The sequence below is a fragment of the Trachurus trachurus genome (genome assembly GCF_905171665.1).
Source record: "Trachurus trachurus genome assembly, chromosome: 1".
NCBI classification, from domain to species: domain Eukaryota; kingdom Metazoa; phylum Chordata; class Actinopteri; order Carangiformes; family Carangidae; genus Trachurus; species Trachurus trachurus.
Window position 1 is genome coordinate 19,729,956 of NC_139891.1, and position 17,752 is coordinate 19,747,707.

A 17,752-nucleotide genomic window follows, 5' to 3' on the forward strand; every position below is an offset into this window, starting at 1 on the left:
TCATGACCTGTTCCAGTGTTTAAAAATATATGGATATCATTAAACATGTAAATGGTTTGCAATGAACCTCACTGCTCTGTGGGTGTAATTTCTGTGCTGTGATCTCATGCATATTAAGTTCTTTATGATCTAGGAGACACTTCTTTTAGAGTAGTAAGGAAGAGAGGTTAATCTGTTTTAGAAATGAAAAATAACTGAGGCACAGATTGAAGCCTTGGTATTTGCTCTCTGCTACTTGATCTGTTGTGAAGCAGCTCCTAAATGATTTCATACATAAGATTCAGGAGTCACATGCATTTTCTTCAGGAAATGCATTTTCTAGTCGTAATAAACTCTTGACTTTTAGCCCAGTGCACTTTAAATGCAAATATTGTACCTGTGACTCCATCTAAATATGAAATAGTCTAGGAAGGCCTCTCCTACTTACAGAGTTTTTTAGTCAGTTTAGTGAACTTTCTTCACCAGTCAAGTTTTATCTTGTCAGTTCCTTTAATACATCCATGTATAGCCTAGCTATGCCTGAGGCTGAACAACACAACAACAGACACACAACACATACAATACAAGAGAATAAAGCTAAATATATATATATTAAAATAATAATAATAATAATAATAATAATAATAATAATAATAATTATATATATATATATATATATATATATATATATTTTTTTTTTTTAATAATGAAAGATATAAACGACATATTTGATATCAAAAATTTAAATTACTATGAAGTTAAAAAGAGACAACCACTGTCTCCAGACTGATACCTGATGGAGCTACTGTTGATGTTGGTCAAACTATTATTTTCTGAGCCATCAAGCCGACACATGAATCTATACATACGGTTTCTAAGTACAAGGGTGTATTTGATATCATGACATTATTAATTAATTTCTCTTTCATTTATAAAAGGTAGGCTAACTTATGGTATCACTCTGCACTTGTAAACTCGTGTGGTTCCTCCCATGGATGTATTACATTACGCGCACGCGGCGCTCCGTCTCGGCAGCGTAGCGTAGCGTCAGCCGGATGTGGCGTCACGTGTTTGCGGGTCGAAGCTTGTGAACGGAGGAGGAGGAGGAGGAGGAGAAGAATCAATTTTAGCTTTAGCTTTCTCCTCTTTACCTGCTCAGCTCCGCAGTAAATGTGCTGAATCTTTTTTTTCCACGGTCGTTGTAATGCTCTGACCAGGACTCCGGTGTTTTCCTAACCACACCAGTGGACTAACACCGTGTTGTGTCTTTGCGTAGCGACGGGGCAGCAGCCAGCGAGCGACGGACCTTAGCAACAACAATGTCCAGCCGCCTGGCCTTCCAGACGCAGCTGGCCTCCATCATGGAGGTGCTGGCCAACGCTGCGGTGGCCGAGATCTGCAAGCTGGTGGACGACGAGTACGCCGTGGTCAGTCTGCAGATGTCCCAGTGCCAGAGAGAGAACAAGGCCCTGAAGAGGAAGCTGCATCTGCTGGAGCTGAAGATGGCCCGTGGAAACGCCGAGAGGAGGCTGCGGGAGAGCGCCATGAACAGCGGCCGGCCGAGGCTGCTGTTCAGCCCCGCGGACAGGCTCCGGGAGTCCGCACCGGCCGCCGGTAAGAGAGAGAGAGAGAGAGAGAGAAACCACATGATGGTTTTCACTTTGTAAACATCAAGAGAGCTAGTCATGCAAATGGCTGAGTGGCAAACAAAGCAGAGTCAGTCCATTACTGTTTGTTTTATAGACCTATAAAAGTTGTTTTAATGCTGAAATGTCCATGGTATTTTTCAAAAGCCAAGGGGAAACACTGAATATTATTAATATGTGTGTGTGTTGTGTTGAGGGCCCAATTTTTCTTTTTCTTTTAAGCTCTACAGTCGAGCACAATTTCTGAAGTCAACACAACTGTGTGTTTAATGTGTCTCACCCCACACACACACACCCCTTAGGCTATGTGTTGTGATGTGTGATGTCTTTATCTGTTTACCATTGGTTTAGGTTGTGGAGAAGAAATAGGAAATTAAATACAGTTAAAACTATGACCAAATTCGCTATTTTAAAGTGTGTACTTATTTTCATCTTTCCCCAGTCCAACTGAATTTTCTCTGTATTTTGCGCTTTTTATATTCAGTTGTGACCTTCTTCAACCAATAGTGGGGAACGGCTTCCTCTTATATATGGTGCAAACATCCTGTGATAGTTCATCTATCACAAAGTACCCAAGTATGTGGCAGATAATGAGTAGAGTTACTGACTTTGCTACTTGCTGAAATGGATCTTGTAATTTCTGCTTACATCCTGCAGTGAGGCGTGTGGTTAATAATAGCATTTAATTCTCCAGGCTGCAGACACATCCAAAACATTAGATGCACCGGGGCCTTCTAACTGCAAAAAGAGAAACACAAGAGATTGCCTGATAAAGCACTGCAGATTTTTTTTTTTTTTGGGGGGGTTAACCAAAAAAATAGCATGTACTCGACCAGCTTGAGCAGCCGTCTCTGGGCGACTCAGCAGAAACAGGGAGGGTGTCTCTTCTCGCTGACAGACATCACAAAGCCTGGAGGGAAAGTGGTGGACAAAACTCTGCTCCTTCAACCTGGTGTGAGCTCCTCATGTGGTTGCCCCCGCCAGTATCAGATCAGTGTTTTTTGGTGGCCACAGTTGCACATATTCACACATTTGGAAAATATTATGACAAATTCTCATTTCATTTTAGGCTGTTTATCACTGTTATTTCTTTTTTGCACAAAGCGAGGCTTTGCTAGTCCGTCTCAAGTCAGCTTTGATCAGATAAGTCTGGATGCAATGAGCGGAAAGACTTGAAGTTTCGGTGGGAGATAAAGCCAGTTTCAGCCTGGCTGAAGATGAAGATGTGTGATCCTATCCTAGTATCACATGGTTTCAACGTCTTTCCATACCATACAAGTCTAAACCTATGTGTGTGGTGACTATTGGTCAGCCTGGTTCCTGCGTCATAAGCTCTCTGTGTAATCAAGATGAAGCAGAGAAGCGGAAATGCTTGGAGAAAAATAAAATGCACTTTATTTTACTATCAATATACACAGATGAACAAATGTGAGTATAGTGTGGCAGTAATATAATTGCAGCAAAGTCAAGTAGCTAGTCTCACCCGGTGGAGCCAGTAGGTCTGCTGTGATGACTAACAGAGGACTCCTACGTGCTGTACGTTGCTTAGGATAAAATGGTCTGACACATGAGTACATGAAAAAATAAATGATGTAACATAATGAATCTCAGCTGTAATGTTTGTAGAAATAGGAAATTAAGATAAAACATATATCATTAGGCAAGTTGTTTATAACCTCTCAGTTTGCTCCCGATATAAAATTACATGGAGCATGATGGAGATGGTTTTGGTCGTGTTGCTGATTCCTGAGCTACTAGAAGTGAGGAATGTGTGGACTCACCAGGTTCTTTAAAACCCTCCCCGTACAATTACACTCAGATGGACTAAAGGTTAAACTCTGGGACTTGAATTTACACCGTATCTGTTCATCTTTATCTGACCTGTTTGTTTTTAATTTTACATTAATAGTCTACACTTCAATGTAAAGACAACACATTTCTGTTTTCATGGGAAGATGAAAGGCTGGAATTATCCCACATCCCACCCTTGGATTGTTTTATTAGTTGTTTTTTTATAAAGTCTAAAGCATCAGCAGCTCTGCTAATTTGCCCGTGCTTCCAGTCGACTTCTAATTGGTGATCTTCAAAGTGGGAATGCGCTGAAAATGCAGAAAATGTGCCAATTATCTACACAACCTACTTTACACAAACCCACATCAAAAAACCTTGGGGATTTTGCTATCTTTTTTTAATAGTGATTTTATGACACATATTCAGTCTGTGACCTCAAAAGGTGGAGAAGCAGCCTCTCCAGTGTTTTCATGATGGTTTTGTTTTGTAATGTTAGAACCACTTCTGTATTTATTTCAGCTGTTTGCTCTATGAACTGGAGCAAGACATGGTGTTTCCTCACAGCACTGGGACTCTCCCTGTTTGTAGACTTGATGTTCCTCTGTAGAAACTCAGCCAGTTGGATTGCACAGTCCTTCAGCCAGGCCGGACGTAGCCTCTTGACCTCCGCCTGCACTTCCCCTGTTATAAAGGACGGAGGTTTTGATCCAGATGTTAGACGGAGTCACAGCTGCAGTGCCAAGTTGCGAAGGAGATAACCTGTGTTAAACTTGCTGTAGAAAAGGTTGAACTCTCTGACCTCGCCCACCCCTCTTTGCGCATCACCTACTTTAATCATCATCTGCCACTCTGCTCAAACAAAACGTGCAGTGTAGTGTGTTCCCAGCCAGACATCGGAGAGATGGGATCTCTTCTCTGAGGTCCGGCCAACCCTTGAGCTGCAGGATGTTGAATCAGCTGGAGTCTTTTCACTGAGTTATTGGAACATCCTGATAATTATGAATCAAAGTTATCCCGTCTGGAAGTAGTAAATCCACAGAGTATTTATATTTTTTCTCTTTTGCTTCTAATTAACATACATAGTTTGAATTTCAACCCAGAAATCATCACAAACTCTCAAAAACGCACATCATCAGCCACTTTTTATTCAGCTGTTGTGCTGAACCTGTTAGCAAATGTCTTCTTATTTAGAGACGTTTTTTTAAACCATCTGTGCTGCCATGAGATGTTTCCCAGAGTCATTTGATTGATTGATGTGATTTTGATTGACCCTTCAGCAACAACTTGTTTGTATTTTCTCATCTCTACTTCACCTGCAGTGACACTGTTGATGCTGATGCACCGTTTCTCCACACACGTTGGTCTTGTGTCTGTCTAGGTGGTGTGTTCGAGCGACAGATGGCTGTGGCGCTGTGGTCAGGCAGAGCCGCTGCAGGGGAAGCAGCCAGTCAGACGGTCCACTCTGACAACATCCAGAGCAAGGTGAGCGCACCACGAGGGAGTCCAAGGGCCAGATGTGTAAGCTATGCAGACTGAACCGTGTGACACTTGTCTTTAACACATCTCTACTCCCAATAAATGAAGTTCAGAGTGAAACAGAACTAAATATTTCTGGTGATTTTACTAAACTAAAGTAAACTGATGTAAGTTTGTACTTCAGTTTCACAGTCAGCGAAATTGTTCTTCTTTATGTCTGAGAGATTGTGGCACAGACTGTTTCATACAAATTGGTTAATTTCGATTGAGTGAGATTTAGTGTAAATATTTATTGTTGGCCCCGGGTGACTATGAAGGAGGAACTCACAAACTGGAATGGGGCATGTTGGCTGCTGTGGTTTTACTGCAGCCTCAGGAAAATTATAAAACGGGTCTTAACTGAGTGTGTCCAACCTGTCTCATTGTTCAGTCTCCAGATGTGGAGCTGGTGGAGCCAGAGGACCTGGACCTGAAGGAGGAGAAGGTGGAAGCAAACATGCGTCAAATTGAAGAAACAGAGGAAGACGTGCCCCTAATAGGAGATGATGGTGAGTTTGTTGTTGGATGTGATTTTAGTGCCAACTACTCAACTAGTTTGTTAGTTATATATCCATACTTAAAGCAGAAGTAAGCAATGTTGTGGAAATTTGTTAGGCAAGATCTGAAACAAAGATGTTGAGATCGACTGTCTTTTAAGGGTTTTATTCTTTGCAAAGAAGGTTCTCAGTCAAACAGAGTGCAACGCAGTCTGCAAGGAATGGAACAAAAAATACGTTGAACAGAGGAGTTTTGTTGAATCTGTCACACCCCCCCACAAGTGAACTTTATCTTGCTGAAACAGATTACAATGTACACCAAGGTCAGGCGTCAAATACAAGAATCAGGCGATGTTAGGTGAGAACATGCACAACATGTATCAGACAGAGAGCACAAAACAATAGAAATGAATAAACAAGTACACACTAAAAATTTCCATTACAGCGATCCAGTCGTTTTGGCTAACTTCTTGTCAGCCAATGGTAACTCCATTGGCCCTCGTCATGGATCTATTGGTCCTCGTCCCTACGTCACCACATTCACGCGCATCCCTTGGCTGCACAACAGCCCTTCATGCCGTTCTCTCTCCTCATTGGATAAAGCTTGTAGGATACAAGGAAGTATACAAGACGTTTTCTCCTCGGCTTACAGCAGAGCAGAGTGACTGACAGACCCGTGTTTCGGACCAAAAACTCTATGTAAGTGATTGCTGTCGGAAGATATAACTATTTAAGACTTATATTAACACAAAAATATCGCTTACTTCTGCTTTAAGCCACACAATCTGGAACTGCTTATAGATGATTATACCCTCCCTATATTAAAATATACAAAGCTGGACAGTGCTTTCACTTTAATGAAATCTAATGACATTTTTTATTTAAATGAAAATACATCTGATAAAGGATATAACTCCTCTACATCAGACTCAAAATAATGACAACATACAAAAAATAAACAGAAATATACCATTAGAAACTTCAATAACCCATACATAATATAACTTAAATACGTACTGTGCAAAAGTTTTAGGCAGGTGTGAAAAAATGTTAAGTCAGAATGCTTATCCATCATGCAATACCATCAGTGAGGCATCTGATTGGACCCAAATTTATTCACAACAACCCCAAACATTCAGCCAGTGTCGTTTAGAACTATCATCAGCATAAAGAAGAACAACAAGTCCTGGAAGTCCTGAAGTGATGGTGTGGCCGCCCCCCCACGGAGCCCTGAGCTCAACATCATCCAGTCTGTCTGAGATTACATGTAGAGACAGAAGGATCTGAGGAGCTCCAAGATATTTGGAAAAAAAAACACCGGCCCTAAAAACTGTGTGCAGGTGTTCCTACCTAGAAGAATTGATGCTGTTTTGAAGGCAAAGGGTGGTCACACCAAATATTGTTTTCATTTAGGATTCACGTCTCTTTATTCACTGCATTTTGTTAATTGATGAAAAAAAAAAATTAACACTTCCATCTTCCTGCACAGTACTGTATGACAGAATAATCCAAAAATAATCTCTTGCATTACCTCAAAGAAAAACAACAACAACAACGACAAAACAAACAAACAGATAAAAAACCAAGGCTACAAATTCATAACCTTGCTTTATAATTATATAAAAAAATCCTTATTAAATAAGGATTTTTAATCTTTTTTGATCAAGTCTATTTTTAAAAGAGTTCACTGAAGGAGCCTGCATTACATCCTTTTAAGGAGTTCCCTCTTAGTTCATACCGATTATTCCAAAAACTAACAACCAGCTCCACTGAGGAATCATATATTTTATGGACAAGTTTATACACCTCAATCATGCCACCCCTATACCTCCTATAGACAAGAGTTCGCAGTTTTAAGTGCCTTAATCTTTCTTGGCTTGTCATCACATTCAGACCTGGGATTAATTTGGTTCCTCTTCTCTGAGCTGCTTTAACCTTTTCAATATATTTTGCTTTATAAGGAAACCAGACAGGGCTTGCAAATTCTAGATGAGACCTCACCAAAGCTTTATATAATGGTAATGGTAGTGTTGTTGCACTATATTCTGTTGTATGGTACTTGTTATATCTATAAGAATTATTTTAGAAAGGTGTAACTTTTACCCCACTACTACACTGATGGACAAATATTGTATTTCTGACTCCACTGCATCATCATGAAGCGCTCTTACTTTGAAGCAGCCTGTAATTAGTGGAAGGAATCATGTTTTATTTAGAAAATTTGACTGGCCCTACATGGTGTTCATCACAACAGAAAAAACAGGATCAACTCCTCCACTGTCTGTCATGTTTGAACCTGTCAGTGTTCTTACAAAGTAGAGATGATAGTTAAAAATTGACAGATTAATCGGGGAACCGTTTGAGAGTGTGTAAGCAAATGAGTCTTTATCAAGAGACATATTATTAAACTGTTGTGTGTTTTCTCCCTCCTCTGCCACACATGGTCTCTCTGAAGGAGTGCTGGAGTGTGTCCCTCGTGGAGCTGCAGGACAGAGACGCAGCCTTGAGCAGCAGGGTGTTTCTCAGACGCAGACCCAGATCAGCAGGACGAGGCGCCCCGGCAGCAGCAGCAACAACAACAGAGGAGCGGAGGTCAGTGACTCCTCTCCTCTCCTTAACTGCGACCTCAGTGCCTCTGTTAAGCGCAGAGACTCGCTGCAGGAAACTGTAAACCAACCCCAGTATATCGATGATGGCAGCAGCGACTCACAGTTTGACATGTTGTGTGACAATAAAAGTGCTAACTCGTTGGTTGAAAAGTTTTTTGACGAGTCCTCGGGGGCTGAAGTCGAAAGACAGACGGCATCTTGTTCGTACTCGATGGCAGCGGCCGATTTCCCTTCGACCTCGTCCGGCGTTAACGGCTGGGCTTGTTACAGCGCCGGTTTCCCGCTCCCCCAGACCTTCGGTGACAACGGCCATGCGCCCCATCGGACCGGCCCCAAGGAAAAACTGTTTGTCTGTAGCTACTGCGGCAAAGCTTTTAACCGGCCAAAGAAGGTGGAGATCCACCAACGCGTCCACACGGGAGAGAAACCGTTCAGCTGCTCCACGTGTGGCAAGACGTTCGCCGAGGCCGGAAACCTGAGGAAACATCAGAGAGTCCACACCGGAGAGAGACCCTACAGCTGTGGGCTGTGCGGCCGAGGATTTGCCTGGATAAGAAACTTGAAAACACACCAGAAAAGGAGCCACCCCGAAATGCTAATCGAAGAGGAGATCCTGGAACAGACTGAGGCTGCGGTCTGAGGGGTCGGCAGGAGAGACGGACTTTCTGCTCAACAAAATGAACATGATCTGTGCACAGAGCAGATTTCCAAATGTTACACATAGTGGTTAACAAGAAGCTTGTCTTATATGTCTTTGTTTACAGAAAATAATAATACATTGACATAGGGGGATGGAGTTTTTGGACAATGTGAACTCGGTCACAGTTACTTTTTGACGCGTCTCTGTTTACGGTGTTGTGGTCAAACCGAGGTTTCAGACTGAAAAGTAGAGACACATTTTTACCAGCATACAGACCTGAAATGTGTTGTTTGATTTAACTTTTGGCTATACACATGCATGGATGATGCAAGTAATTTCATTTAAAAAACAAACACTTCATGAGCATTATAAGCTACTTATTCCAGTACTTTACAGAAGACGCTAAGGACTCATTTAATCGCTGGATTTGTCCCTTTTTTTTGTTATGTAGTGAGTGGCAGCAGGACGATGTGTATGTGGGACTGAGTCTTAATAAACTACAGTGTGTGTGGTGATGAAGGAACATGTGACAGAGTGACAGACTCACCAATGTGTAGTAATACTTTGGGGAAACAGCTCAGGCACTCGGAGCGATTCACGCACCTGTTGTAGGAGGCAGTGCAAGCTTAGAGGTGCGTTCTGAAATTATCCTCTGACAGAGCTTTTTTTGGAAACAGATTCTTGTTAATCATATAGTAGTTGTCATAAATAGTCACTCAGTATAATGACCACACACTAGAAGTTTCTGACCCAGAAGCTGAGGACATTATGGTTATAGTAAAATGTAAAGTACGAGTGTGAAGCACTGGGCCACCATGAACTCTCACAGTTGAGAAGCATGAACTTATCGCACCAAGGTTACACAGCCCAGTCCCGTCATGTATGTAGCAGCTTAGGAAGCACTGACGGATGGGTCTGAACGTGTTCGTACAATTGGTGCCACTCGCAGTGTCTTGTACATTGGTTGCATGGTTTGTAAGTTAGTCTCGGCCAGTACTGAGTGACTTGGTGTAAACATGGTATCCATGTACAGTATGTAAATGTCTAAGAGCATTGTTATGGTATGGACAGTCATTCTAAATGTAGCACATTTCATGTTTTATAGCGAATATACTACACATTTTATATGCAGTGTTTGATTTACAGAATAAAACATGCACCACTGAAGCCCCCTGATTTATTTCCTCAACTTGGAAAAGAATCTCAGCTGAATGACTTCAGATATCAAGATATTATTCCACATTATATACTGTATATTCCAGATATATTTTGAAACACAAAGTGTTCAACACTGTCCTGACTGTCCTGGTCAGGAAGTATTTGCACTTCCTGACCAGGACATCCTTGTTAAATCTCAATGGATCCTTCCTGGATAAATAAAGGTTAAATAAAAAAAAACACTGAGAATTGACTAAACTGGGACTTGTTGACTACATAAACACTAAATAATCTTTACTATGCCTCTACACTGGGCGATTCTCACAGATCTGACAACTCAGTAATTACTTGATGGAAATTCTTGAAATCTGGCACAAACCTTCACTTACGGTACTCTCTACTTTACTCCCTATATATACATTAGTCCACTACTTAGGGTGTTTTCCATTATGTAATGCTGTCTGAATGTATAGTGAGAATTATTATCTCATGTATAGTGCACTCATTGAATCCCACAGTGCCTTGTAGTGTGCAGCTGGAGGTCACCTGAGGGAATGCCTTTGGTAAAAACACTCGAGGACAAGCTTCTTAGATTTTGGTGGCTAACGGCTACATTTTGGCCTGAGGAGCATAATATCTCAACACCACAGAGGTAAATCATATGAATTTACTTTGGTGCTGCAAAGATATTGTATAATGCACCTGGCCTGGGAAACACGGTTTTGGACCATGGTATTTGTAAAGCCCTGGGTAAAGCCTTTATCTCCAGAACTCTTCAAAGGAATCCCTCCAAATCTTACTCTAGTATTCGCTTGGACTCGAGAACCCATTAGATGTTGGAGGTCACAGAGATCTGACAAAACACGATTTCAGCCTTGAGAACTCAATATCTCCATATTACCTTGAGTTGAATTTAGTAAAAAAAAAAAAATTCACCGGGACAGGAGGAAAAGCTGTTAAGATTTTGGCATTGGGATCATCATATCTCCAGCATGGCCACCATCGAAGTCACAGAAGTACAGAGCTTTGTATTTTTTACGAGGTTTATTTGATAAAGGTCGTGAAATAAAATGTCCCAAAAAGTACTCCAGAGGGATTTATAATACCAGCTCAGCTTTTGGACCCTGGCATTTCCCTCCAAATTTTCACGTAATTGCCCACTTGGACTCAAGGATGAACTGGTTGGATTTTGGTGGTCAAAAGCTAAAGGTCAAGTTCATGGTGACCTCAGAAAACACTTTGGCCATTACTGAGGACTTCACACAGCAATGACAAAGTCACACTAACGTTATGACCAGTTAAACAGGGATGTAACCTGTAACAGTCTGAGTGGTGGAGGGAGACCACCACAAAGACGAAGGTAATTCTGGTCACAATTTGTACTGGGTTATTAAAGCTGCATCAATCAATATTTTCTAAATGGCATGTCACACAAAATATTTCACAAACAAACAGCTATAAAGTGGAGTGGATCCATCTGATGGACACTGACACCACTCAAATTGAACAATCATGACGCTCACTAATGTCACGTGTCCCGTCTCTCTTGTGTGTGTGTGTGCAAAAGGAGGCGAAGCCCGAGGTGGTGCTGGTGAAGGTGGAGGACGTGGAGCTGGTCAACCATGCCGGCCTCAGCATACAGGAAGGTGAGTGAAGTACTGAGCTGTCTCTCCACCAGCACGGTCGGCCACTTTTATTTGAAAAAGACTAATAGTTGTAGATGTGGACACGAAAACACAGTTTAAAGGGATAGTTCACCCAAAATTGAAATTTACAGGGGGTCTCGGCGTGGCAGTGCATGTCCATATAACAGTTGCAAATGGATACCAACTGTCTTCGTAACAAAAAGACACACCAAAAAACATCCAAATACCTCCATGCTGCTCGTATGTAATGTCCGTCTTGTATTGAAGCCCCGAAATGCGAAATTGTCCCGAAAAAAATTAAATAAGTCTATATTTCAAGCTTGTTTTGTAGTGGAAGCTTCTCGAAGCTCCTCTTCCCGGTTCGTCAAATTTGGACGAACTGGGAAGAGGACAGACCCTGGTTCGTCCAAATTTGACGAACCGGGAAGAGGAGCTTCCGCTACAAACAAGCTTGAAAAAATTTCAATTTTGGGTGAACTATCCCTTTAATCGTCTATTTCTTTTATTCAACTCATATTTCTAAAGAACTATGCCAGTAGCTACAGTGTTTGACTCTGCACCTCTCCGTGTCTCCAGGGCTGGTGGAGTCCAGTACAGACGACTACAGGGGAGTGCTGCCCTTTGAGGAGACGCCACAAGCTTCCACCAATCAGCTGCCTGACCTGCAGGAGTCTGGGGGGGGATTCTCAGAGGTCAGCTATGGCCGTTCCTCACTGTGGACTAATGGGGGGGATAGTTATTGTCATGACAACAGCCTCCCAGGGCCTTCCTCACATTGCGCCCCCCTCCCATACCTGCCCAGCACGCTCATTGAAGCAGAGCCCGGCAGCTCTGGGAGGGGATTGGCTGTTGAAAGCTCCCGAGGCTTTCACACCACCTCTGTGTCCTTTAAGCAGCAGCAGCAGCAGCCGCCTGTTATCGATTTATCCGAGGAGCTGAACCTCGGTCAGGTTTTAGGAACTGCGCAGGGGGGGCAGCCGAAAATGCCCAGGAAGAAGGTTTGCAGCTGTAGGTTCTGTGGGAAAGGGTTCAGCTCACAGGCAAACTTAGAGTCCCACCTGAGGACTCACACTGGAGAGAGACCGTACGGCTGCAGCATCTGCGGCAAAAACTTCTCCCAGTTCTGGAACCTGAAGATCCACAGGAACATTCACACGGGGGAGCGGCCGTACCAGTGCTCGCTCTGCGCCGAGAGGTTCTCTGACCCCAGCAACCTGAAAAAACACCAGAAGAGACACCACACACAGACGTAGAAATACACTCAGGGATGTGTTCGCTGCATAGCCGAGCATGCTGAAGTACTGTTGGGGTTAACAGACAGGACAACTTTTATCATAAATATCTCTCGTTCCCCAAATGACTTCTTAGGCTAGAAGCTAACAAAGGTTTGTCCTTAGTGAACATTAAAGGTCTGTACTGTTATAGCTCACATGATAAACTCAGTAAACCTCCTGTAGAGCTGTCTTCAAAGCTGTAAAGTCACTGTCAAAGTGATCACCACCTCCACATATTTCACATTTCTGGGACATGTCAGTGTCTTAAATGTGGAAAAATCTTTTTTTTTAAATTTTTTTTATTAAGTATATTTTTGGGGCTTTTGCCTGTAATTGGTAGGATAGTTGAGAGAGACAGGAAATGGGGAGGCAGAGAGAGGCCACCAGATTCGGGATTCGAACCGGGGCCGGCTGCAGCAAGGACTGTAGTCTCTGCATATGGGGCACCTGCTCAACCCACTGAGCTATATGGCGTCCCAATGTGGAATAATCTGTGCAGGAAATTTGAATTTGCAAAGAGATACAAAGAAGCTTTGCGCCGCTGTTAATGTGAAACTGAACTTGCAGAACAGGATCAGTTCCACTGGCACGTGAAAGTGTCTGGAAATCACTGTAGAGGAAAAGAGTAAAAAAACAGAGGCCGTGGCTCAGAGCAGAGCTGGTTGTCCACTAATCAGTTGGACTGACTGTTGGTACGTTCCCCGGCTCTTCCATTTAACATGTATTTATGTCTGTGGGACAGGTACTGAACCTAAAGTTGCCCCACACTGTGAATGAGTGTGTGTGAATGTGTGTGTGCATGTGACTAATACTGTAAAGCACTTTGAGTGGCTGTTAAGAGCAGACAAATATTCACAATGTGACACTGAGTTTGAAATCCTGTTCTTCCGGTGAAAATGCGTTGCCTTTGCTCTTAAAGTGTGTCATTCTGAAGTGTGGCAGTTGTAGCATAAACATATACAGCAAATGTAATACTAGCCTTTTCTATTGTGTCACAATTTTGTAAACTCCTGCTCAGTGTCCTCAGCTTGCAATGTAAATCATTAAAACCATAAAAAAAAACATGAACATGAAGTTGTGTTTTCATTTTAAAATCACATTACAAAATTGTGACACAATATTAACAACAAATCAGAAAATGGTTGGAAAACAAAACTTTCTGCAGCACATTATGTTTTTTTGTTTTTTTTCCCTCACAGTGACATTTTGAGCTTCTCTCTGCGTGAACCTTCAGCCACTGAGGTGAAGTGTCCTCAGTCGTGCTGTCAGCCGCAGTTCAAACAGGCAGCTTTCAAAGATGTACTTTAGTTGCATTCAGTCCAAAGTGGCCTCCGTCGACCTCATACCTAGAGGAGACACATAAAATAACACCTTGGACAAATTAAACTGTTCCTTTGTATGAACAATGTGTTTGGGTGATTGAAAGCAGGAAGCTGGAAAAGAGGCTGAAGTCTAGAAATAGTTACACAACTCCAGCTCAGTAACTGCACAGCACTTGACTCTACTTTGAGCCAAGGATGCATAGCTCCTCTGTGTTTGCCCTTAAATGGCACATATTATGGAAATATCACTTTTTTAAGGCTCTTTGACATATGTTTGGGTCTTTGTCTTGCCTTCCGGCCCCCAAAATGTAAGAATTGACAAAAACAATCTGTAGTTTGCAGGCTCCCTAGGTTGAAATCCATGTGGTTTTATGAGCAGTTCTCTCAGTTGTCTGACGATGATGTAATTAGTTTACAAATTTGCATAATACCACCCCTACCTGGGACCGGTAGAAGTAGTGGGGTGGGGCAAGCAGTGGTTCATTTGCATTTAAAGGGACAGGCGCTGAAACAAGCCGTTGTGAACCAGGCTGTTTTGAGAGGATGAAAAGAGCTGTGATGTTTGATCCTTGGGGTATTTTGACCAAAGCATGTCACAGACATGTCTTTAAGACACCTGGGAACTATTTTAATTTGTGGAAAAGGGGCATAATGGCATAATATGTCTCCTTTAAAGGTCAACAGCTATACAACGGCATGACAGAGATCAGTCTTCACCTGGACCCATGGGCGTCACCAGACCCCTTTTACTGGGGTATAAATGTACATATAGGGCAGCGGTACACTTTGATGCTTAAAGAATAAGCAAAGTCAGTTTAGATCATAGGAGCCGATACTCCGTCAATCAAAATCTGTAAATAAACTGCAAGCGAGTCTCATTGTTGTGTGGGCATAATGCGCCTGTCAGTGTTTGTATGGCCTGTTCAGGGGTCGAGTGTGTGGTCGAGTGTCTTGTGTGCATATGGGTGAAAACTTAAACGGTATGAGTTGTGCCCCAGTAGAGCTTAATAGCTAGCAACGCTTCTGCCTGGACCCCACTCTAGAGATACTGCTGTGTGAATGTGTCTGTTCACAGATCTCATTTTGTATGAACTTGTGAAAACTTAACTCCAACCTAGTCATCAACACCTGGTCTCATTGAACCCTCTCTCTCTCTCTCTCTCTCTCTCTATCTCTCTCTCTCTCTCTCTATCTCTCTCTCTCTCTCTCTCTCCCCCCTCTCCAGTCTGCAGCCCCTCAACTGACCCCCTTGATGTCAGAAGACTCCAGCAAAGCAGCGGCTGTCCAGCTCAGGGTACCAGACACCAACACACCAGCCAGCCCCAACACACAACAGCAGCAGCAGCAGCAGCAGCAGCAGCAGCAGCAGCAGCAGCAGCAGCAGCAGCAGCAGCAGCAGAGGTCCAGTAATGGCAGCAGTTTCCCCTCTGACTACTCTCTGTTTGAACTGGAGACGTTCTTCACCCGCTGGGCCCCTGATAACGACTCTGCGTCACCCACCGCCGGCCCTTCGTGTCCCTTCCCTGCTGATAACCCAGCGGAGAACGACCAGGATGGAGTTATTATCGTAGAGAGCAAACCATCAGTGTCCTCAGCAGTGGGTTTGTCAGCCGGCGGCTCCTCAGTTCACAACCAGCCGCCTGTGCCACAAGGTAACACGACACCTGCTGTTTCTGCTTTCATCATTGTTGCCTGTGTTTGGCTCCTGATTGGAGGATTGCAAATGGATTTATGCTCTGTGGTTATCTGCTCATTGTGATGTCACAGCAAACTGTGGCCACACAGACAGCAGGTGATGGTTACAGAGATTATGTTTCAGTTACTATGGAGAAAGGTTTGAAAGAAACATCAAAACTGGAGTCACCTTCTCATTGTTGTCTGCTTCTGTTCATATTTTCTATTACTTTGTTTACCAGAGCGTTTATCCAGAACCATTTGTTGGTGTGTGTCAAAGAATAATGGACCTTGTCTCTGCTGAGGGTCAGAGTCGGAGAAAAACAGTTGTAGCCTATCTTTATTTAAATTGCAAATGCTGATGTATTTCATGTTTCAGTCAGGGAGAGTGATGTAATGGAAGAATACTAACTCCATATTTTCTATGCTCTGTCCGCAGGGACTTCTGCGTCCACACATTTGAAGACGCTGACTCGGTCTTCTCAGCGTCCATGGAGCAGAACTGCTGCTGCAATCAGACTTGGACAGGTTCCCTCTGCACAGAGCACAATGTCCTCCAACGTGGCTTCTGTCACTCTGACTAAGAGCCAGGACAAACGAAGTGTCTCTAGGACTATGAGCTCCACTGCTGCTCCACAGGCGGCCTTATCAGTCAGGGGCTCCGCCGCAGTGTTAGCAGGCATTGAGGCGGCCATCGCTGCACAGCAACGAGCCAGTTTTCTGGCTCGCCGTAATAAATACCTGACTGCCAGCACTGTGCCTGTCGATCGCCGCAGGAAAAGCTACGTCTGCCGAGCCTGTGGCAAGGCCTTCTCCGGCCTGTCCAACCTGGAGGCCCACGAGCGCGTCCACACAGGGGAGAAGCCTTTCCGCTGCGGCACCTGCGGGAAGCACTTCTCCGAGGCCGGGAACCTGAAGAAGCATCAGAGGGTTCACACCGGAGAGAAACCCTTCAGCTGTGACCAGTGTGGGAAGAGGTTCGCCTGGATCTGCAACCTGAGGACACACCAGCAGTCGGCCACGGGCTGCGGAGCGCAGGGCAGAGCCGGGCTGGGGTTGGGACCGAGCTGTGGGGGACAGGATGCTGATGCTGGTTGTATTTCACACACGTAGGCTCATGGCCTTTGGTGTTAAATGGTGGAACAGTAGCAATACTTACTTAATACTGTGTCTTTCATACCCCTCTGATGTTTTGTGTTTAATATATGATGAAACACTGTATCACTGTTAGTACTCAGTTTGAGGACCAAACCAGGGTTTTGAATGCTTTAGTGTGTTGACTGCAAAACTTGAGTGTGTGCTTAACCTTACTACTGACCACTGACCATCTGGACTAGTGCGAGTAGATTATGTCATTTTAAGCTTTGAAAGCAGTATCCCAGGCAATCACTGATTTGTTTTTTTAATAGAGCTTGAGTTATAAAGTTGCAGAAACTTGAAACTTGTAAGTAAAAAAAACAAAACACAAACACTCACACATACACACACTCAAGACTGCCAGAATGTTTATTATTTAACTAAATTATAAACACTAACATTTTAAAACCAACAATGTTAGGAAGTTGTTTTTTAGGAATTGTGGGACATGTGGTCTTATTTTGAGATAATAATCATTCTACAGGTGTGACAGTTTTGATCACACTGTACACAACCTCTCCACGAGCCTTTGTTGTTGCCCTGGTGTGGGAACCACTGGATGAAATATTTTTCTTATTGTGAACACATCAACTATGTGTCTGGTAATTTACAGAATAAACATTTAATGATGCACAATTAAAACTGTTGTCCTCATTCCTCACAATATATTTAGAAATCTAGGTGGCAGAGTTTCTATTGGGTTGCAGTTACACTATCTCTTGCTGATAGAGCTCTCAAAGTCATAATTGGCACAATAATGGCAATATAACAACATAATTATCTATACAGCGGACTGGATTGAGTAATAATATAGTTTTTGACGATATAGGTTACATTTTTACACATAGGCCTACATAATATTTA

General features: G+C 43.1%; 1 protein-coding gene across 1 annotated transcript; it reads left to right on the plus strand.

Moving 5' to 3' along the window:
- Positions 1-1,067: 1,067 nt before the first annotated feature.
- On the plus strand, positions 1,068-17,428 carry LOC310989498 (uncharacterized protein). The gene is made up of 8 exons (XM_083976580.1): positions 1,068-1,593; positions 4,795-4,898; positions 5,323-5,440; positions 7,884-8,020; positions 11,403-11,481; positions 12,058-12,173; positions 15,303-15,729; positions 16,191-17,428. The coding sequence occupies exons 1-8, from the start codon at positions 1,299-1,301 to the stop codon at positions 16,862-16,864; spliced, it is 1,950 nt and encodes a 649-aa protein (XP_083832706.1). The 5' UTR covers positions 1,068-1,298; the 3' UTR covers positions 16,865-17,428.
- Positions 17,429-17,752: the final 324 nt, after the last annotated feature.